This window comes from Cynocephalus volans, chromosome 2 (genome assembly GCF_027409185.1).
Source record: "Cynocephalus volans isolate mCynVol1 chromosome 2, mCynVol1.pri, whole genome shotgun sequence".
Classification (NCBI taxonomy): domain Eukaryota; kingdom Metazoa; phylum Chordata; class Mammalia; order Dermoptera; family Cynocephalidae; genus Cynocephalus; species Cynocephalus volans.
In genome coordinates, this window is record NC_084461.1 from 42043410 (window position 1) to 42067061 (window position 23652).

The 23652-nt window shown below is 38.7% G+C and overlaps 1 protein-coding gene across 2 annotated transcripts in view; it reads left to right on the forward strand.

Moving 5' to 3' along the window:
* Positions 1 to 3580: 3580 nt before the first annotated feature.
* The window catches only part of PARP8 (poly(ADP-ribose) polymerase family member 8), a 161076-nt gene continuing 141004 nt past the window's right edge, over positions 3581 to 23652 (forward strand). Inside the window, exons 1-3 of one of the 2 annotated variants that reach the window (XM_063086452.1) lie at positions 3581 to 3677; positions 3765 to 3866; positions 4799 to 4853. In XM_063086452.1, coding sequence (XP_062942522.1) covers positions 3581 to 3677; positions 3765 to 3866; positions 4799 to 4853 — 254 coding nt within the window. Of the gene's footprint in view, positions 3678 to 3764; positions 3867 to 4798; positions 4854 to 23652 lie in introns of those variants that run through there. The other variant, XM_063086453.1, reaches the window with a different exon arrangement.

Sequence of the window (23652 nt, forward strand, 5' to 3'; positions counted from 1 at the left end):
GAATCCATTACAGAGCTTCTCGTTGGCTTCATTCCTGGCTTGCAGCCATTGGCGGGGCCAGTTTACTTCCCAGTGAGACTTCTGAACATTTATCTTCCTTACACTTCAGTTCAACTGTTAAAAGCTATGGAGAGAGGAAAAAGTTCATTGTAGTCCATGTCCCACCTTGGACGAGTTAGTTAATCTCTTTATGCCTACGTTTCCTCTTTTGAAAAATGTGAACAATAGGTTATTACATAGGATTATTGTGAATATTAAATGAGTTAATATACATAAAGCTTTTAGAGCAGTGTCTGGCACTTATTAAGTTCTGGGTAAATGTAATTAATACCCACATCACACTATTGAACCTAATGCTACACGTTCATTACCTTACACTTCTGCAGTTGGGTCTCTTAGCATAGGCAAGGAATTTATATTTTTCCTCTAATTAATTCTATCTGTTGGCTTGGGATCATTTTTCTAAACTGGTGGGGCTTTTTTGACTGGACTCTATCATCCAACATATAGATTATTATCTTCAATTTATTATGGGTACCATCAGAGTTCTCCCTCATTGTGAAGGTTGATTTTTATTTATTTAACAAACTGATGAAGGGCCTATTATGTGCTGTATTCTTGAATGCATGTGAGTGTGTGAGTTTGAGTGTTTTAGCCAGGGACAGAATCCTCTCATCTTAACGGCGCATATCACTTTTAATAAAGGAGGCATAGTAAGCACAAATAATCTAAACAACAAAATAAGAGTTGGAGATGGGACAATGTAAAGAGAGAATACTGGCTGTGGGCAGAATTTGAAAGAATCATTTCATAAGGATCTAGCCTGGAACAAGGAAGTATTGGTATAGTTTTTATTAGAGAAACTTATCTTGTAGAAATGCATACTAGATAGAAAGATTAGTCTTTCTCTTACTCCTTAAAATTAAAAAAAAATTTAAATATATCATATCTTAAGGGCATGAATAGAGTGAGGTCAAACAGGGCAGCCTGTGAAGCTAGAAAAAAATCAAACAGGACAAATAACAATAAGGCCTATTTTATGGAGTAGTAAACTGAGAGGTGATGCAGACAAAAAACATTCTGTAGCTTTAAAACTATTTCAAATTTATCGGTAGTAAGGGCTCTACTCTGAGAATGCAAGCCTGTGACTAGACAACTGTTTGACCGAAATTAAGGCTATTGAGAGAGAAATAATTTTGTACAGTTTATTGGGAGCCAAATGTGAGGATCAACCCAGGAAATACCATCGGACACAGTCAGAGAAGTGTTCCAAAGCTTATTACGAATAATAAAGGCCTTATACACAGAAAAGGCTGAAGAAAGAAACAGAACAAACAGCAGACAGACTGGTCATTTCAAAGTTTCCTTGTTAGGTGGGGACGGGGAGACAGAACAGTAGGAAAATAACTGATTAGTTAGCATCAGGTTACTTAAGGCTATCTCTTTCCTGTGAGGATTAAAGCAGAGAGAACTTCATTATCATGCCTACTGAAGATTTACACTGGCATGTTGGGGAAATTGGCTGTTATCTCTTTCTCCTGACTTCTCGGAAGGTCAAGCCACAACCTAAGTGACATGGAACTTAGCAGGGGTGACTCCAGTTTGGTTTTTTTAGTCTGGTGTGTTGAGGCCTACCATAGGAAGTTAGTTTAAAACAATGGCCTCCTGCAAGTTTTTTTTTTTTTTTTTTTTTTTTTTTTTAACACAAGTATAAGAAAAGTTCTTGTGAGTTAATTTTAAAAGACTTTTAGGGAAGTTAGAGCACACAATGGAATTAGGAAGTAGTCATGACACTCAAGGGTGATGTGGAGAAGAAAATGCTCTTGCTAGCCAAGGGGCTTACACAAAGCAACATCTCTAGGAAGGACTGGAACCCATCTGACCCTAGTCAGGAGGGATGTAGGCTATTGTTACCATGGCTCTACTACACCAAAGGCTGCAGTGAAAAGAGATAATGCAGAAGAAAGTTTCCTTTTATAACTCACAATGAACACGGCTGCACAGAAAAATCATTTCATAATGTTTTCCTTTCTGCAAGATGAAGGAGTTGGAACATATGATCTCCCCTTGTTTTTGATTTTCTAGCATGTTAAGAATCTTTCAGGGATGACAGTCATTCCTACTCTCCTAAACATCATGTTGCCATTGTCAGAATCAGAACTGGACTGAATAAAGGTCTGAGCCGGTTTGACAACACTTGGGTACTCATGCCGATAGAGAAGCTGACTGAAACTGGGACACCTATAAAGAAAAGCGGCTGTAAGGAGCAACCAGTCCTGCATTCAGCCAACATTTAGGCCTCCCTCCCGTATTCCAGGCACTGCACAAGGCACTGGGAATGCAAAACAAAATGAGCCATGGGGGGGCCCTCTTGATGGAGAAAAGATTAACAGGACAAGTGCTCCTTGGAGGCGATCTATCCTAGGGCATATGGCGGTGAAAGGGACGTGGGGCACTACCTCAGCCCGAGGTGTCCTTAGGCAGAATAAAGTGAGAGCTGAGCGATATCTCATTACTAAACAAGACAACACGGTCATAGGAGCTTCCTCTTGACTGGACTGGCAAAGGGGTGGCTTTTTATTTATTTGTTAATTTATTTTGGCGGCTGGGAGGGGTGGCTTTTTAAAACAAGCCACACATCTGTTTTGTAGGGACACCCCAGAACATGCCCGTTGATTCTGCTTTATTTTATGAACAGAAATACCTAGGAGGGAAGAACTGGCGAGTCTTTGCGAGTGGGGGAAACCCTTCAAAAGGGGCTGCATTTCATAAACGGCGCCCCAAAGGGGCTGAACTACTTCGATCTGCGAGAAGAAGACTCAGGCACGAAGGGAAGGGGAAGGTAAGCATGTCTGGAGTAATTTCGAGGCTTTTCCCATCTTGCCTGATGTGGCAACAAGGAAAGATTTGTTCGTTTTATTTATTTTTTCATTTGTGAAGGTTTTGCTCCCCCCTGCCACCCCCTGCCTGTTTTTCCCTCCCAACCACTCCGGTTTGGGTTTTCCATCTGACTCATAATTCCTTTGGAAAGTGGAGTCGAATTCATAAAAGTGATGGGGGGGCGGGGAGGGAAGGCTGGGAGCCCCCGGGAGTCTTCCCTACCTACATTGCCACTCAGCTGCCGGCGCGAGTGGAGGTCGGGGGTGGGGAAATCCAGCCTGCGCCCGGGATGGCGGATACTACGAATGCCCCGGCGGCCCGCGGCCGGGCCGGGTGACTGGGCGGCAGGCGCGGCGGGCGCGAGAGGGTCTGCGGCGGGCGGGCGGGCGGCGCTGCTGCAGCGGCCTCGGCACGGCCGCCGCCGCCCGCGGGCGCGAGTGTGCGCGGGTGTGGAAGGCCGGCGTGCGGGCCGCAAGGGGTGTGCGCGCCAGAGCCCGAGCGGGGCTCGCCCCTCGCCGGCGCCCGCCGCCCCGCGGGTGATCGCTCCCCGGCCGTCTCCAGCACTCTCGGCCCCCCACGGCCGTTGTTCCGGGCGGGGGAGGGAGAAAGTGAGACTCGGTGTCATCACCATCCATTGTCAGAAGGGAAGGAAATTGGAATCCAGCAGCGGCGAGCAGCAGCTGGGCGGTCACATCTGGGAATGCAAAGCCGACCTCCCCCCCCTCCTCCTCCACCCCCTCTTTCACCCGGGATCACTTGCGAAACCACTTCGCCCTCGGCCCCTGCCTCGGCCAGAGGTTTCATTTTTAACTGAATCTTTACGAAAGCTGGAAGCGTGCGGGGGGAGTGGGGCGGGGTGGCAATAGCGGCTGCTTCTTTTCCAGGGATTGATTTAATGGGGATGTGTTCAAGGCAAGAGCGAATTCAGAAGGATATCGACGTCGTGATCCAGAAGTCCAGAGCCGAGAAGGACTGCCTGTTTGCAGGTGAGTTCTCGCCTTTCCGGAGCCTGGGACCCAGCGCCAGCTGCCTCGGCCCGCCCGCCGCCCCTGTTCCCAGTTTTCTGCCCGCAATGTGTGTGGCCGGGGTGGGGGTGGGTTGCACGTCCCCGTTCCGGGGTTCCTTTGGCAACAGCTGCTGTAAAGAGAGCGGGAGCCAAAAGGGGGAGGGGGCGTCAACCTCTCCTCCCTGTTCCCCCAAGTCTGGGGCAGCCACCAGCTTTGGGAGCAGAACCCGGGTGGCCCCGGCGGGGGTCGAGGCGGAGAGGCAGTGCGTTGTATTTCTAGACGCCCTAGATGCCCGAAGCGTCCGAGTCCGTCTCCCGGTTTCAGCAGCAGCGGCCGAGCGGGGCGGGCTGGAGCCGCCGGGTTTGCGCAACGGGTTGAGCGGCGGCGGCCGGGAATGGAGCCCGCTGCGCTGCGCTGCGCTCTTCTGCGCCCGGCGCCGAGGCACCCCGGGAGCAGCTCTGGGCCGATCTCCGGCCCCTTCGGCTTTCTCCTGTCCCCTCCGACTGGCAGTGCCTTGCCCGGAGAGAGAAGGGAGTCCCTGGATTCCCGAGGAACCCAGCGTCCCTGCTTGGGGGTCGCTTTTCGTCCATTTTGTTCCCCCGGGAGAGGGATCGAATTTTGCTTTTGCAACCCGGAGCTTGGCGGGGGCCGCTTCCGGCCGCTCAGACCGGGAAATTCGCGCCGTTGCCATGGCACCCGGCACTTGTTGCGGGGGGCGGCTTACGAGGCACCCGGCTGGGGGTGCGCAGCATCCCCTTCTGCGCCCTGGGGACCGGGGACCTCGCTGCTCTCCAGCCCTCTCCCCCCTCCTCGCCGGGCCTCCCCTTGGCTCCACGTAATGGGGGGCCCAAGGTATGATCGGGGTTACAAAACCCACTCCGGGTAGCTTTTAACTGGACTTTCTGTTTCAGATTTCCGATACTCAGACTCCACCTTTACTTTTACCTACGTTGGCGGCCCCAAAAGGTATTTATAGAGTTGCTTCATTTCCTGTTCGCACGCTTGTGTTTCCTTTGTTCTTAGCGTGTTCCGTGTTCGGGTGTTTAGTTTCCTTGTTTGTTTAATTCTTGTTGCAGTTCTTTAGCCACAGCCCAAGCCTGATGTCCCTTGGTTTTAAGTAGCGGGGGTGGGGGTGGGGGGGATGAATATGTTTTATTCAAGTGTGTCTGAGACCGCGCCGCGGGCAATGAGCAGAACTCTTCATGTTAAAACTGTTCTGCTACAGCAGTAGATTACTCTTCAGGCTTTTGGGGGTTGATATAGTCAAGCGGGTGCAAAACTGGAATACTGGGTGTTAAGCTAAGTGCATAAAAGACATAAGATGTCACAAAACAGTCTGATCACAAGTGGTGATATTCCTGGTGAGTTGAGCTGCATGTTTTCATGTTTTCTGAAGGTTGACATAAACATGTATTCTGCCAATTCTCCATACACTTTCTTTCTTCTTTTTTTTCCAAGGAGTGGTATTTTGGTTTTTACATTTAGTTATCGGGAAGACTTTGGAAAGTTACATGTAGCTGGACTGGGTGCCTTCTTTCTTTTGGGAGACAAATGAGATGCACATTTCAATGGTAAATTGTTAACAGTTTGAAGCAAGCTCAAATTTGATTTTGTATTTCGGAAGTAAAGTTAAAATGAAAGGTAGCCATTAAAATATGCCTTGCTCTCTTCACTTGTCAAGGTATGATTTTCATCCTTTTAGCCCTATAGGTACACAGTGGTTTAAAAGAGCAGTGGCCACATATGAGAACCATCAGAGATTTAGCTTAAGGGGACTCAAAGACCAGCCCTGCTGTTCGGACTCGACATTCGACATCATTTGATCACATTCCAATATATCTCTTAGTTAATGGAAACATTTATGAACATATAAATAAAAAGCTTTCTTCTGTAAATACATTTTTAAAAACCTTGGAATTAATGTGAACCATTGAAACACTTAGACTCTGTGTTGTATTCTACATCTCAAAAAAGCTTTAATTAAAACGGTTATCAGGTTTCCCATATATACAGTATGTTCAAGCCCCAGGATTGGTATACTGAGCTAATAGTTGAAAATATAACAGTAAATCACCGAACTTCAATATGTACGTTTTGGGAGAAAATAAAATTACAGTATTTCTTAATTTACTGTAGTACCGTCATCTTTGTAATTATGAATTAAAAAATTAAATTAGAGGAGATCTCATTAAATTAATGCTGCTCCTGCAGTTAATATCCAAAGGACATTGGTATATTAGTAATATCCTCTTAGATTATTTTAAGTTAAAATATACTCTGTGGCCCATTGAAAACATTTGCATGCAGTCATGTAGATATCTGCTGAGTTGTCTGTTTTCACAGTTGTTGCTGTTCTTCTAGTGAGATGTGTGGACAGGAAAGCCCTGGGTGGGCTTTTCAACTCACCAGCCTTCTGATTTTCAATAACATAATTCAGTTTTTTGGGCCTCAGTTTACTTGTCTGTACGGTGAGGAGTTAAACCACACACTTACTCTCTAAGATCTGTTAGATACTGCAGTTAAGGTTTTTTATCAGCAAATTATTGAACTAGTGGTAATATAGCTAGGGGTGGAAAAGGTAGGTGTGAATGCTTCCAGGAGCAGGGCCAAGGTGTTGGGATGAATAATTAATTGAGATAACATCAGTTTTCGCTGTAAGAACAAGTGCCATGGTTGCTCTTAAAGTAAGAGATGTTTGCTTTTCTGTGTAATCCTATTAAGGGATAGTATTTTCTTTTGTCCCTGATTTAAATACCTGAGACTTGTGTATCTAATATGGAACAGCCTGTTAAAAGAGAAAGACAACTGGTTAAACTGCTGACCTGACTGCTTTGTCTTCTCAAAAGCTTGTTCTGTAATACAATATATAAAAAGTTGTTTTAGTTTTGTAGTGGTAGATAATCCCTTTATGGTCTGTACCTAATGGCAGAGAAAAGTTTTCTTCTGAAAATAAAAATATATTGTTTGTTTTCATTACCTAATTAGAAACTGATATTTCTTAACTATTTCTTATCTTGACATTTTAATCAGACATTTAAAATCAAAATAATCATGTTCTATTTTGATTTAATGTGCTTATTAATTTATAATACTCAGTTAATAATATCATTTCAAGTAAACTAGACTTACTTCACCATTGAAGGAAGTAGGAGTTTTATGGAGAGATAGTACATGATTATCTTGAATTGTATTTAACAATCATTTTATCTAAACCATTGAGAACATATTTTAAGAGTAATTTCCAATTCAAGTTGTAGATAAAACTTAACATACCATTTCTTTTTTGATACTTTCCAAGAATGAGTTATACATCATTTTAAAGACATAGGTTGATCTTACATGTTACTATTTAATGTTTCTATGGATAAGTGGGATGCCAAGAGGAGATTTTGTCAGGGCTGGCCAGTGGCCTAATAAAGTGGTCTTTTATTTGGTGGTCCTCAGAGGAGCAAAATGCCTGTGAACACATGCAATTCTGCCTTGGTGGACTTTAGGTGAGGGAGAGGGAGGATATGGTCAGCTTTAAGACTATGGTAATCTAATTTTCCCTAAGGGGAAGGTTCATGGAATTATTATCCTCACTTTTGGATGTGCAAACTGAGGATCAGAGTTTAAGACACATGGTTAAATTCACTCAGTTAAATGATAGAGCTGCTGTGTAAACCCTACTCACACTCCTGACACTCGTGCTCCTTCCTCTACATTAGTGTTCCAACCTTTTTGAACATACAGAGACTTTAGCTTCAAAAAATTATGCAGATACTTGAGAGCTATAGTTTTAATGTCTGTTAACTGAGAAATACTTAATAAAAAAGGTGTTAAATGTGTTCACCTGAGGAAGGAAACTGAGGCACAGCTTGAACAACGAAGAGTTTATTTGAGCTACATTTGAGTGTCTGCAGCCCGGGAAACACCTCTAGGTTACCTTGGGAAGTGCTCCTAGGTACAAACAGAGCTTCAGCAGTTTTATAATCACAAAAAGTGGAGGCAAAAGGGGAGGAGAAAGGACAAACCCCTTAACCAGCCTTTACAAGTTGGTTACTTAGCATGATGTGAGTTAGTGACTGACTCATGGTTACATCTTGGTCTTTAAACAGTTGCTAAATCCATAAGTAAGAGTCACATCATCTATTTCAACTTTTTTTAAAGGTTAATTTATAGCTCTATGAGCCGATACCACGTTTGGACTCGATGTCTAAAGTAAACTGTTCAGCAATGTTCCAGGATGTGGGGGTTGTGACTCCTGCCACATACATGGCCTCCCAGTGTCTTGGGAATTTAGGTGACCTCAGTTATTGGTGTTAGAACAGTTTTCAGTGTATCAAATGTTCTGAATTTGATAATTAGTAACATCTACATATGCTTGCAATCTTGTATTATATATATGGTAAGATTAATTCATTCTAACAGTGATCCTTACAACACCCCGGATTCTCAGATTCCTTGGAATAACTCCACAGCTATCAGTGATTCAGAGGCTGCCATAGGCTGCTACCCAGTGCTGCCTCCCAGTTTCAGAGGTGTGCCAAAAAATGAAAACCAGAGGCTCAATTGTACACAATTTGGAAGTTTATGCAAAAGTTATTTCTTCCCTACACTTTGTCATGTTTGTGATCTCCTGTCTCTCCCTTATTGATTAGTAGTAAACTCCTTAAAACCCCAAAGGTTTAGGGTTTTGGTCCTTCATCTCACTTGCAGTCAGACATGGAGTTAGTGGTAGAAGAAAAAGCAGGGATAACAGGGGTGACGACAGCTACTGACGGGATAGGAAAGCAGGCTGAGTCTCTCGGGAGAGAGCAAGGGGAGCCCAGTGGGCCTGACCAAAGATTGCTGTGTGATTCCCTGAGTGTGGGCTTTCAACTAGGAAAGAATTGTGAAAATATAACTGAAGTTTTAAAAATATACAAATAAGAATTAAAATTAGAAAGAGAGACATGCCAAAAAGAAAATTAAAATCACAAGATTCATTTTTTCTTCTTTTTTTTCTTTTTATTAATTTTTGGTTCCTCTGACTTCTGTTAATATATTAGAATTAAGTCTTTTAGAATTTTTGTGTCTATATGCATGTAAAAAAGGTGCATCCAAAGATTATACCTAACTTTTTTTACCTAAGAATTTAACAATATCTTTCCTTTAGAAAATATATAAGAATAGAGAATGTTTATTAAATTGAGAGTTCCCCAGTCAAGGAGTATGATTCTGTATGATAAGAAATCTAATATTTATATTCGAAATTATAAAATTAGAAATTAAATATTTGGCAGATTGTTTGGAGTTGCCTGCATATGTACACCCTTTATTGTATGAATAGACACTCTTTCACATGGTGGTGGGTAGATTGGCATGTTTTGAAGTGTATCCTTTTAGTTTTAGGCGTTTCTGTCCAGATAAATGTTTTGGAGCATTAGGTGTGACACTAAAGTTCCTTAAAAGCACATGCCACCTCCTTTTTTCTCCTGGGCCTTTGCATGTGCTGCCTGGACCACTCGCATTCGTCCTTCCTCCATTCTCTTCCCCATCTCATCCCTAGTTAGCCCTCATTGTTGAGATCTCTGCTAAGCCACATTCTCTTCTGAGAAGACTTTCTTGGCATCTTCCCCTGTATGATTATGCTAGGTGTTTCTAAAACCATGTTTTCATATGATATTGTAATTGCCTGTTTATAGCTGTTTGACTGTGAGCCTCTTGGAGATAGGAACTTTGTCCTATTCATTGCACTTTCCCCAGTCCCTAGCACACTGTCTAGTATAGTATTCTTTCTCAATAAGTAGATGTTAAATAAATTATAAAATGAATGTTAAAAGATCTTTTGGCAGGTGAGAAGGAATTTCCTAACCTAAATGACCAGGTAGAGAGATAGATACTCAAACATATCAGATAACCCTCAATCTGGTGATGTCACTTGCAGTGGAATTTCATATGAGTCCAGAGTGACAAGTTGCCTAGCCAAGTTATAAGTCCTGCTCTGTGGGTCACTTGTTCACATGCTTTCAGGGGACAGACTGATAATGCAGTTGTTTAAGATAACACCAAGTTATGAGGACTGTGGCACACTGGAGAGTTTGGACTCTAAAAGTGATTAGTTAATTGAAAAAGTCTACAGCACTTTGGTGATCAAGCACATTTTCTAGGGGCCCTAATTTACTTGGGACTCTAATATGTAATTCTCTAACTCATGGAATGCCAGGGAGAGAGATACAATTTCCTTGATTGCTACAGGGCATGTGTTTTCTTTGGACTTCCTTAGAAAGGAGGTGTGTGTGTGCGCAGGGGTTGAGGAACGGGGAGGGTGAGGAAGCAATTTCATTATCTTAAAAAGATTTATCAATTTTCATTATGAAAGAAGTACAAATGTGCTCATTCTAGAAGTCCTGGAATATGCAGTTATTTTGAAACCATCAAGTGTTTTTCAAGGTGTCAGAATGAAAAGAGTGATCATTTTTTAAATAAAAAAATTGATAGGTTCCTCTTGGCAATGAGGACTTGTTCACTATAATTTTATGGTACATCAATTCTTATCCAAAATATTGATTTTTAAAAATGTTCCTTGGAGCCCTGGAAAACCTACCTCAGAAGCCGGGGTGGCTGGGGGAGGGGAGTGTGAAGGTAGCTGAATTAGTGAGAATCTGTGTTTTCGTATCCCTTTAAAAATTCCAGCTGCTCTTTTCTGCCTGCTCTGTGTAAAAATTTCTTTCTGAAAACAGTTTCATTGTTAAATGAGTTTTAAAACCACTGACCTGAAATAACTACTAACTGAACGCAAATGTAACTATTGAAGCTTATATATTAAAAAAAATTTAAACTCCGTTTATTTCATGAGTTAAGGTAATATACTAATGACATTTATTGAGCATAGTCTCTGCTGTGCTCTTGGCCTGACTTAACCTCATTCTATGTTTGCTACAAAGACAAATGGGCATTTTGCAGGTATTTTACATTTCTAGCTAAAGAAACTGAGACTTGGGTAATTTAAATAACTTGCAGTTAGAAAGAGGCAGAGTAAGGATATATTTCAGTGTAAGTCAATGTTTACGTAAGGTTTAAGGGGCATTGGTTGAATTGGCATGACTAGAATAGCTGGGAATGTTTGGGGATGGGGAGGAATTGCTTATGGGATGCCTGCCAGGGGCAGTACTGAAAATCTACTGGTTGGCAAGGGAAATGCCTGAGCCCAGTGCTAAGCATAAGAGTTGGAAAATTATGTACATTGGCTCTGGAGTCCTTATGCAAATATTTGGCCAATCCATATAAATTCCCCATCATTTCTCTCAGCAGCATTTAAAAAAAAAACATACAAGTGACACTTCATCAATCCTAAAAATATTTTGTAATTTTCTGTCCAGATTTGCTTTTGGGTAGATTGTGCTGTGGTAGATAAATCATGCTATAAGATGCTGCCACTGATTTTGTCTATTTCAGTCGATTTCAGTCAAGTTATTGACAGGTGAAATGAAAAGCTTTCTCTTTTTTCATTCTTGAAATTTCTGAAATCCCGTCTTCCACGTACCCCAGGACATACTAGTGAGACATGTGTTTTTAATAATGACTTGTTATCCCAGTTTTATTGTGACTTGATTTAGGTTTTTGGTTCAGATTATCTCACTTGAATGCTAGACACTTCCACCTGAGTATATATCCTCTTCACTTCGATCAAACCCATTGGAACAAGCCTTCATTTCCTCTTTAAAAGATGCTTCTCTCTCCAGCCTTTCCCTTGTCAGCATCACATCATGTGAGCCAAGTATGGGGACAGCAGCCTCAGGATTCACATGTCACGTCTTCCTCGTCTTCGCTCCTGAAGCTCCACTGGCTTCTACTTTGAAATCATTGTTGGCATCTTCATCCTGCCCCATGTCAACATTTAGTCCGTGCTCTGTTGGCCTTGACTTAGATCAATCACGTTAACCCAGTGTCTTTTAAAATACTCAATCATCAGCTTCTTAACCATCCATTTCACTTTTATTTCAATGCTTTAAGCATGAATTTCATCATATTTATCGGTTCAGATGCCTTCAAATGCAACAATAGTTTCCTCCATGTTAACCTTACACTCCCGTTCTTGGCTTTCAAGAGCCACCTTCCCTGTTCATTCATATATGTTTCTCAGGCTTCCAAACCCCAGCTTGTTCCTATTTGCTTCTTGACCTCCCCTTCTCCATTCACAGTTTGTATTAATTTAGTATACAGCTGTTCAGCATTTCAGCATTTATTGATTGATAACATCAGTGTTGCATAATACAGTTGGTTTGGCTATCGAGATCACGGTTTTTATTATCACATAGACCAGTTCATTTTATCTTTTTCTTGCCCATGAACAGCATGTCTGTTTATTAGAATATGTTTGTGCACAAGAGGATCAAGGAGAACATGAGTAGAACAAAGTGAGGACAGAGTGAAACTGGGGAGGATGGGATGAGAATGTGAATGGATTATTTCCATCCATTACAGATTAACAGCCACAACGACAGTAAAAACCTTGAATGTAGTTTATTTGCATACTAGTGATATCCCAGTGTGTAAATGACACCATCTTTGTATTAAATGGAGGATGCTCATTTAATGTAAATTTAAAAGGGAGACATCTACTAAAACCTTTATGCAGTCAGGTCAATAGAAAGCTAGCTGCTAGTTGGCTTCCCAAGATGGTTTCTTTCTGAATATTTTGAAATGCAGATTGAAAAGGTGGATTTGTCAACCACCTCTGAAGTGCTGTAGGTATTTGCAGTTCTGTCATTTTTTTGTTGTTGTTGTTTAAAAAACAAGTGCAGGTTGTTATTATCCAAGAATCACGTATAGAATATTTACTGTTTGAAATATAGAACTGAAGCAGAGCCTAATGTAACTACTGTATATTTGATAGTCTCTTACATTTATGAAGAAAAAAAGCAGAGATTAAAATGAAAACAAACCAAAAAAAAAAAAAAAATTAAGCATAGAGCTGTGTAACAGAGTCGCTATAAGTCAGATAAAAAAAATATTCACATGGAAATAAATCAATATTTTGTTTAGGGACTAGAACTCTGGTTCCTAACAGGGTGCCTAGAATATAGTAAATATTTTCTAATATTTCTTAAACGATAGTAGTATTATTCCTACATATGTGATAGCATTTACCAAACTGTTTAATTAGATGTTAGGTTTGTGGCCAAATATGTCTGGGAAATGCTTAGTTAAATATTAAACAGTTTTAATGGTTGGCTTTTTAGAGCCTTTTATATATTAGCATGCATTATGCATAATCAAGAGGTGAAGGAAGTATTCAGAGTTTTTCAGACTTATTTGATTATAGATCTTAAACATCTCAAGAGAGCTGTTTTGTGGAAAACACTTTGGCAAACTCTGCGTCTTGTTCATTAAGAATAGTTTTGAGGTAAACAGCAGTGCTATAGACATGGAAATTACCAATTGACATTGAGCTCTGAAAAATTTATTTTCAGTAATTTTTATAGAAGTTGCTTTATGACAAAGAAAGCTTTGGTTAAAAGGCATTTGGCATTTCATGCCACTAACTTTTCCACATGAGGATTTATTTATCTGGTTCTTTCACTCTGAATTCATTTATGATAAGAGCTCTCAACTGTTCTTATTCATCAAAGCCCTGAAGTTAGCAGAGCCCTTTTGGTACATGATTAGAAGTCAGCCTCACGGGGAAGTGTTAGAGATAGATAATGATTTGGTGTAGCAGAAGTACTCATTATGTCCTCTTAAATTGTCACTTTGACCACAATAGAATTTCTTAGTGAGCAATCTGTGATGGAGTATACTTTTGGAGAAGTTCTTGGTGAGGGAAATCTGGAATTTATCCAAATATTTCATTTCTTTGGTAAATTACTTTTAAAAATAAGTGAGGGTATTTATTTGGTAAAGTCATTTCCCCGCAAGTGCCCAAATGAGAAATTTAGTGAAGGATTTAAAGACATTTCTCAGAATTTTCCAATGTTAGGAAGCAAACTCCATTTTTTTTTTTAAAGGCAGTGTCAGTCATTAAACTTTAGGAAGCCACATGTCACTTTTGGTAATCATGGTTGGAGAATGAGCCTCTGCTTTAAAGTGCACTCCTGTGGACACAGGGCAAGGCATATATTTAAAATGGTTCATGTTAACAGTTGTATTCCTATACTCTGTAGCTTTTGTGATTCAGGGAAATCAGTGGAACCTGACAGGTACCAAGAATCTTGTTAATTCTAGGCTTCTTAATTGGAAAAGTGTGCAAAATCTTAACTGAGTGAATTCTTTATTATGCTAACACATTTGACAATCTATATGTATCTGTGTCATTGATCTTAAGAACAGAATTTTAGATATTGACCGGGAAACCTAAGCTGAATGCTAAAATCTGTTCCATGGATAAAAGCTGATGCAGTCATCATCATTTCTCATTAAAATGCACCACAGCTAGATATGCAGCAAAAAAAAAAAGTTAGGCCCTCCAGCTGAAAAGCAGTCATTACTTTATTATCACCCCAGAATTTGAACTGATTTTTGTAGTGAATGGTCAGATTTGTTTTTAGTTAACTAAGAAAAAAGTTTGAGTAAATCACTATAAGTCAAATTCTTTCTTGATTCTTTTTGGAGCATTTCATCTTTCTGGGAAAACCAGCCTAGGACAGTGATTTCAGTGTTTCAGTTAGAAGATTTCAATGAGAATTGCATATTCTTGGCTGAATTTGGTTCCAAAATGATGAGACTGGGCCAAGAAAAATTTAAAACAATATTTTGAAATCATACTAGTTTGATTTGATATGAATATCCTGTTTTGACTTCCTATGCTATTAATTTAAAATTTCTAGTATCCTCAATTCTTGATGTCTGATATGTTCAGAATCCTTTCCAGTTATAGGTAATTGGTAGCAAAAAATCTAGTTATGGCAGTAGTTTCATAAAGGGTTGTTTTAAACAGAGAAGTGCTGACATTTCCAGCCTTTAGGATGTTACATTTCATATGTACCTTTTTAATCTAAAGGCAAAGACTTTCAACTTCTAGATAAGGATTCTGATCTACAGAAAGTTAAAAATGTTTTTTCCCCTTTACATAGCCATATAAATTTGAACCAAGTAAATATAAAATTAGCTTATTATTTTTATTCAGTAAAAGTGCCTTGGCACAAAACTAAAATGTGTAACTTATGTTAACGGTTTAGCATATAGCTGATTACATAGGAGTAAATCACAGGGTTATATTAATAGAAATTGATCAGTTTTATTCATGTATAGATTATAAAACTATGCTAAGCAATAAGTAATTAGTATTTCAAGAAATATTAATAACCATTATAAAAATTCTCTGCCTACTAATTATCTAATCACCGTAGAAATATACTACTACTTATATTACTACCTAATAATGCTGGTGCACTACTCAAACAAAACCAATTAAAAATTGATGCCATAAAATGTTTCTGTGGCTGAATACTGAGCTTAAACATAAACATGTCTTAAATGTGTTTTTGTGTGTTTCTCTCTCTCTCTCACACACGCACATGCACACACACACACCTGCAACACTTATTGCAATTACAATGCATGTTAAGCTTTTTCCCCTAAACATACAAAGATAGAATTCTAAACTACATTTGCAATCATAAAGAATATAATATCTATGTGGTTACTTCAAAAAGTTTGTGGAAAGATGGAATTAAAAGATAATACAAGTCCCTCCATGAACTTTTTAAAGCCCCCTTGTATTTCTCTATTTTCTCATCTTTTCTCTCTCTATAATAGCTAGAGATGTATATATCTCATGTAGATACTTATATAGTTTGGGTAGATAGGTATAGATATACAGATATAGATATATTCTAAGAGAGAAGGGGACATGAGAGTTTTCAAAGATGGGAAGCATTAATTAATAATTGGAAACGTACATTTTTGGGGGGAGGAGGATGATAGGTAGACAAGGGACACTGTGTACTTTAGAAAATTTTCTCAGCAATTCTGATACCTCATTACTGCTTTTAGAACCACCACAGACCTCCATAGAACTCTTAATGAATGTAAGTTGGATTGAATTTACAGATTAATTATAGTCAAAACATTTTCAGGATTTATGAAATTGCATTGTATTGTTTTTCAAAAGAAATGTCGCAAATAATGATTAAGTTTTAAGGTTACTTAAAAAACATTTTACAACTCATAATATTACAGTGTTGTATAGCAGAATGAACATATTGATTTGGATTCTAACTAACCAGTCAAATTACTTAACCTCTCTGAGTCTTGATTTTATCATCTGTGAAATGGCAGTCATGTTGGAGGGTTTTCAAGATTGAATTAGATAATATTGTGTTAAGGGGGTCCTCGACCATTCCGGCTACTTGGTTCACCAGAAGGATCTACTGAGCTCAGAAAAAGCTCTTATACTCACAGTTAAAGTTTGTTAAAGCAAAAGGATATAGATTAAAATCCTCAAAGGACAAGGGTTGATGGGGCAGAATCTGGGAGAAACCAAGCACAGGCTTCCAGGTGTCATCTCAGTGGAGTCACATGGATGCACTTAATTCTTCCAGCAATAGCGTGTGACAACATGTGCAAAGTGTTGTCAACCAGGGAAGATCACCTGAGCCTTGGAGTTCAGGGTTTTTATTGGGGGTCAGACAGGTAGGCAGCACCTTTGTGACTAACCTCAGCTACTCAGGTGCTTACCATGAATCACATTTGTTAACATGAACTATCTGATCAAGCTGGTATTGTGTGGCTCAAGACCTCAGACATACAAAAACTACTTTTATCAGCTAGAATATTCTGAAAGTTCAGAGCTCATTTTCTAGGAGCTGGCCAAGGGTCCATCCTAAAGACAGGCCTTTCTTGGGAATGCACAGGGTTTGAGCAACCAAGGCCTGCTGAATTATCTCTTTCCTGTACATATGTGGACAGTGTCCAGCACTGGCCTGACAGAAGACAGTACTTATTATCGTTATTCATATCAGCAGCCCAATTCTAGTTCCTGGGGACTGTGGACAGCATGAAAAGGAGAATAAGGAAAAAAATTTGCCCCTTTTTCGGACAACTACTCTAACTAATTTGGAAACATAAAATTTTCTCAGTTTAAAATGATATTTATTTGTAAAATGTACTATCATTGGATAACAATTTCTAACAAAAAAAAGACACTAAGTGTACAAAAGAATAGCATGCAATTATATGAATGAATGTGTGCTATTGCTACTTTTTAGCATACATTCATTCATATGATTGCATGCTATTCTTTTTTATTTCTTCAGTATCATGAAAGCTAAAACCTTTGTCATTTTTAGAATCTGAAGATTTTTCTCCAGACTCCAGACTTTTGGTCCTTATCAGATCACTGCAGTCTTCCAGTAATGTTGCTTTCCCTTCCCTGTGTTCTGGGTTCCTGATCTTTGTCTGTAGCTTTAGAATAGATACAATCTTTTTTTTTTTTTTTGAAAAATTGTAGATTTTTGTCTTCATTTCTTATTTGTTTAACCTTGTATTTTCCCCCTTTCTTTAACTGAGTTATGTATTATTGACAATTAAATAGTTTCTCTGGAAAGTCTACTAAAACCTCTGTTAGGACCTCCATAAGAGCCATTCTCTTGGCGCAGTTCCTTTATGTTGTACCAACCTCCCTATCCTTAGAAAGTCTCTGTGTGATCTGATACATTTATCGTTTTTTACTGGCTTTTCTTGCATCGTCTGATGTGTAAGAATCCTCTCCTTAGGAAAGCAATTCTTAATTTTTCTAAATTTCATGACTGCATCATAGCTTTACCCACCAGGCAGGTGGTGATTCTGCTGCAGCAGCACACGGGTGACAAGTGAATGAAGTGAAGTATTTTGTTGAGGGCTAAGTTCTTACTTTTGTTGACGTTGGCAGATTAACATCACAACTTCCCCCTACACAGTGGTTAGTAAGATTCTTTTGATATATATTTTAGAGACACAAATAGAAAACTGAATTTTATAATCAAGAAAATTCAATAACCAAATAAATGCTTAATTGGGTAACTGATAAGGGATAGGCAGAGGAGATGCAAATAATTCTTAATTTCTGCTTCTAAGTTACCCTCAAATTGTCCCAAGCAAATTTCTCATTTACTTCATGTAAAGGATATCCAATAGAAGCTGTTAGAAGGAAACGATAGCTGGAACAACTTTATACATACAGCCTGGACTGCCTCAACAGTGAACATTTTTAAGAAAGTATGTGTTTGATAAATTAATTTAAAAGTGTTATGAAGGAAAAGCTATTTAGAATCTGTGGGCGAGGGTATTTTGGGACTGGATATTCACTGTTAGACTGGCCACTTCTACCTCCTTCGGTACCCTGGATCAGTGCCTTTATTCTCTTTTTTCACCGCTCCCTTCCTTCTACTCATGCCCTACATGTTCTCTACAAGCCTCCAGGATTTTTCTTTTTTCGTAGTGACTCTCATGGCTGTCTACAGCAGGCAAGGTGGCAAACAGGCAGAGTGAATGAACCTGGAGGTCATTTGTGAACCCTCTGTGTTTTTTGCTTCTCCATTCGTCCTGTGTCTGTCTGTCTGTCTTTCTGTCTCTCTGTGTGTATCTATTTATGTTATAAAATATACGCACACAAATCTACAATTTTTTCTCGAGCAGCTATTATCACAGTTAAAACCTGGAGGAAATCTATTTTTTAAGGAAATACCAGTTACCAAATAAATGAGTTGGTTCTCTCGCCCAGCTTGCGTAAGTGTATTGATCCCACATACTCAGTAAAGAAAAAACGTTACTGGCTCATAAAGTGTGTTTCACTTTCATAAGCCTTACAAAATGTAAGTAACTTCGGCTTTTTCTTTTAAAGGGTTAGTCTATTTTTCCAATTAGTTGTTTGTAATATGATGTGAATGGAAACCAGATAATCAAGCTTGTTAAAATTGTGTCCAAAGTGATACAGACTTTGTTACAGGGCATGAGGGAGTGTAAGGACATAACCTTCTAACATATTTTTCTGATGGTTTAAAATGTTTTGTTTTCTGCTGTGCTTAATTTTATACTTATTATTTTGTATCCTCTGACTTAGAGGTTTGTCTGCAAAGCAGTGTAAATGTTGCACATGGTACCATTTGTCTTTTTGGCAGATGGCAGTGCATAGATGGTTAGTATTTTGCTGGTCGATGAAGGCTGTGCCATTGAAAACTTTTTTTTCCAAGTATGGGTACATTGTCCACTTTTCCCGAGAGGAGAAACTTAGATCTGAGCAGAGAGTGTAATTGAATACACACGGGTGCACGTGAGTGTGTGTGTGTCTAACATTTGATGCTACTTCCTTTGCTCCTAAATTGTTCCTTTCTTTGGATATGAGTAAAAAGATTTTCCTTGAAGAATATGAAACATTTTGCTAAGCTAAAATTAATGAAATCGTTTGAACTTTTTTATAGTCACTTAACATTTTCAGTTCATGTGTTAATATTAGTTCTACATACTAGAGAGAAAGAAATGGTATTCAATATAATAACCACCTTGTTACTGCAGAAATGTAGGAGTTTGGCATTTTAAATATCAGATGTTTTAAGTTAAGAAAAATTGCCGGTATCCCACAGCAGAGAGAGATAATATATACTTGCTTGCGTTCTTTTAACTTTTCCTTTATAAAATTAAGCCTAGAGGCTTTACACTATTTTAAAATTTCAAAATTAGGTCACATAAATGTTATGTCGGACTTTCAGTTCATAAGTAGTGCCTTCATGGATTATGATTATAGAATGTGTATATTATGTCCTACTACTAATTGGCTGTGGACCAGAGGTGAACATAGTGATGATAGTATTTTCAAATGTTAGTAAACTGTGTTTCTGTGATCTCTTATATACAAGTGTGATGACTCTTTTTTTTTTTTTACTTCCTGAACTAATATTGGAACATATGGTCAAATAAGTGTGACTACATTTGGGGAGGGCAGGATAGAATGCTTCAAATTAGGGCTGACCTGGAAAAGCCTTGGTCCCAGTATTTGTGGATTAGGAGGGGGAAGGGCTGAAAAGGAACTTTCAGAGCAATAGAATGACAGAGAGTACAAATTAGCAGCAAAACTCAGGAATCCGTCAAGAAGAGACTGAGGAGACTTGCGACGATGGTTAAGGCAGCTGGGACTCAAACTGAAAGCTATCCACCTGAGAAATGATTTAAATATGCTGATCCTAGCGGGATTGTGAATGTTTTATTTACTTTGAGGAAGTTGTTTAACCCTTCTCATAGATTCCATCAATTTCAGAGTAATGTAAATACATTTTCCCTTTGGCTATTTTACAAGGACGTTGAGGATTAATTAAATTTTAAAGAAAGTAGTGCAGTGAACTCCCAGGAGACAGAGGGAGCTGTTTATCATTTTTCTCATTATTCATTCCATATTCATTCATTTTATAAATATTTGTTGAATACTAATTGTAATGAAGACACTATACCAGGTGCCCTAATTGGGAATTCAAAGATGAATGCTTAGGGTGACTTCTGCCCTCATTATGTTATATGTTTATATTTAAAATTCCTATTATAATATGAGTAATTGTACAGGGGTATAATGTAGCCAGTCTCAGCAATAGTTGATCTTGGACTAACATCACTGATACGTATTTTCACTTTGTATATTTAGTTTTTCTTTCTAAATTTAGAACTCCTGGTTTTCTTCCACTGTAAGAGATGCACAATATAACTTCATGTTTTTTTCTGTATTGTAATCTGTTCTTTATGAACTCTTTTTTTCTTACCAAAATAATAAACACAAGTTCTAATAGCACACTGAAGTAAACTCCCTACATGTTATCTCCTCCACTAAAATACATCTGGTCTTATTTTGTATGGCTTATTCAGAAGAATTTTAACCTCATATTGTTATTTGTAAAAATGTCACTAAGTAGAAATTTTTAAAAAGAAAGTCTGTAATATTCATATTTTAGAATTAAAGAAGCATACATTAATCCACAGATTGAATTAAATATGTTAATTATCAAGTACATGAACTTAGACATTTTCAGTAAGCATTTATAGGCTATTACAGTAGCAGAATGCATGCTATTTCCCAGGGAAGCTGGTAAAGGTTGGATGACTTTTTAGCTGGTTCTTGGAGTTTATTAAATGAGTATTTCATTGAATTTTGACTACCTGCCTGAAAATGTTAATCTTTCATTTCAGTCTGAGCAAGTGAAAATAGATAAATTCATATTGTGCATCTGATTCTCTCCTGTGGGTTAGAAAAGAAATAAAGACTGTCCTCCTAAGTTAGTACAGAGAAGGAGAATTTGTCTCCTTGATTTATTTCTCAATTTCAGACTGTGCTTTTGGAAAAGGAAAATAATGGTCCTGGAATTGGTAGCCTTTTTCACTGACAAATAATGTAGACATGTTGATTTTTGGGGGGCAGATTGCATAAAACAATGCTTAGACATATAGTCTTATATAAAAATCTGTAAAGACATAAGAATGCTGAACTAACATGAAAATTATGGGCTGAAAAGATGTTGGATTGACAATAATGGTAAGTGACAACCAAAGTTTTATATATATTCATATATTCTTTCTCTTCAACTTATGTAATGTCATAAAAATGATAAAATGCCTAAATCTAGTCTTGACAGAGAGCCAGCATTCAACGTCTGCATAAATTACACAAGCCTATCAGAGAACTTATGACAATACTTTAGGGTTAAACTAATGTTATTTGTGATCCCAGTGTCTGGGGTGATTTTCAGAACTAACTTTACTTCCGTGTTTATAGCATGGACTTTTAAAAATGGTTATCATCAGGATGGCTACTTTGAAAGCCAGGAGCTTAGGAAGTGTCACAGATGGCATATATCTGTGTTCCTGCCTCCTGTTCCTCTCCCTGAAGTGGGGTGTGGGGTAGTGATTACAGTGTCTTTGTAGTTGGTATGCTTGTCGGGCAATCAGGACTTCAGGTTCTGCTGCAGCCCTGTAGGGTAAAGATCGTCAAGTCATCTCTGTTGTTTCAGCTGTCCTACTTATGAACCTATTGCTCTAGACTACTTAACTGTAAGCTCCTTTTTTCAGAAATGCAGATTTCATGATATTCCTAATCATTCTCTTTGCATTTGATTTAAAGATGCGATTTGTAGTTGATTAGAGAATGGGGATGAGTAAGCCAGGATTTCTGAAATGCCAGGTCACTGTCTATATGCATGGAGAACCACACAAGAGCTTGTGTGCCTTGACATTTGTGCAGGTCAGGATGCCTTCATTTGCTAATGGCAGAATACCCAACTTGGACTGGCTTAAATAAAACAGGATTTTCTTGTTTATCTAACTAGATTCAATCTAATTAGATTGCAAGTTGGGTAAATTTCTCAGTTGATTGGTTCAGGGCTTAACGATGTCTTCAAGTACTTGGTTTTTCCCCAAAAGTCAGCTCTTGCCTTCCATGTCAGCTAGCACTGTTTCCCCATGGGATTGCAGGACAGCTGCATACAACTCCAGTGGTCTTCATTTTCCATATCCAGACAGGGGAGGTGCTTTTGGAAGCTGATTATTTTAAGTCTAAATTCTATGTCCCGTCCCTAGAGTCAGCAGTAAAATTAGCTATCCTCAAATTAGCTATCCTGAGGAAGATATGATATAGTAATGAATAGCATTTCTGAGAAAACATTTCTAAGGAATTCATGTTGGTGCGGCAGCCACAAAGTCTACCAGACAGAGTTTTTCCATTTCCATTTCATAATTTATTTTTCTGCTTGGCCTCAGAAAATCTAGGAACAGTTGGACTTATCTTAAGCAAATAAATGTTCTGTGCTATGTAAAAATAGTTCACTCTGACACAGCATTGGCACCACACACAATACACACATGCCCTCGGCAGACTTCTATAACCACTATCAGTATTTTTGCCATGTACCTCAAAGACCCCTGGTGAGCAGGCATCACATTAGAAGAAGCTTCAAAAGAGATAAAGATTCATTGGGAAATATATCAGAATATGTTTTAATGAACCACCTCATTCCAGCGCATGTAGTGGAGACAATAATATGTAAATATTTTATTTTTTTAGACAATATTCTGCAATTCATTTAGGGCTTATGATATTATTGATGTAGGTTTCAAACCCACATATATGACATAAAGTATGTATTAATATGATAGGAATTAAAAGACATGATTCTCATCTCTAAATAAAATATAATTATGAAAGTTCTCAATGTTTATATAACATCTAGAAAGGAATTCAAGCGTGACTCTTGAAGTGGCATTTAAAATTTTTTCTGAAAGAAAACCACCTATCTATGATGAGTTTCTACATAGATTTTATTCCTTTTATTATATAGCCTTGTTAGTTATGAAAATTAAGAACATCATGATATGTTATTGGTTGAGCTGTGGCCCAAGTCACTCAGACTAGAAAATGACGTACTTGATCTTGGACAAATATCATTGTTTAGAATTTATGCCAGAGGATGGGGCGGGGTTTGGGAAAATGCTTAAATATGAATAATTTTTCTTGATGAGTTCTTTATGGGATGCTGTGTTGTTCCAGGGGGGCTCTTCAGCCTGTTTTGACCCTCTGACTTTCTGGGGAAGAGATTCTTTAACCTGCCAGTTACTGGAGGTGTGATTTTTCAGGAACAGGCTCTTAAAAACTGTGAGCTGGCTACTCTGTTCTTTTTTCCATCCCATCCACTCTTGTTAGCTACCATAGCTTTGATTTTCTTGGCTAACATGGAAGTTTTCTACATTTACTGAATATAGCCTAGGCAATACTGCAGTGACCAAATAACTAACATTGGAGCCACTTAATTCTACTAAGGTTTATTTCTCTCACTCTATGTATTAGTCCATT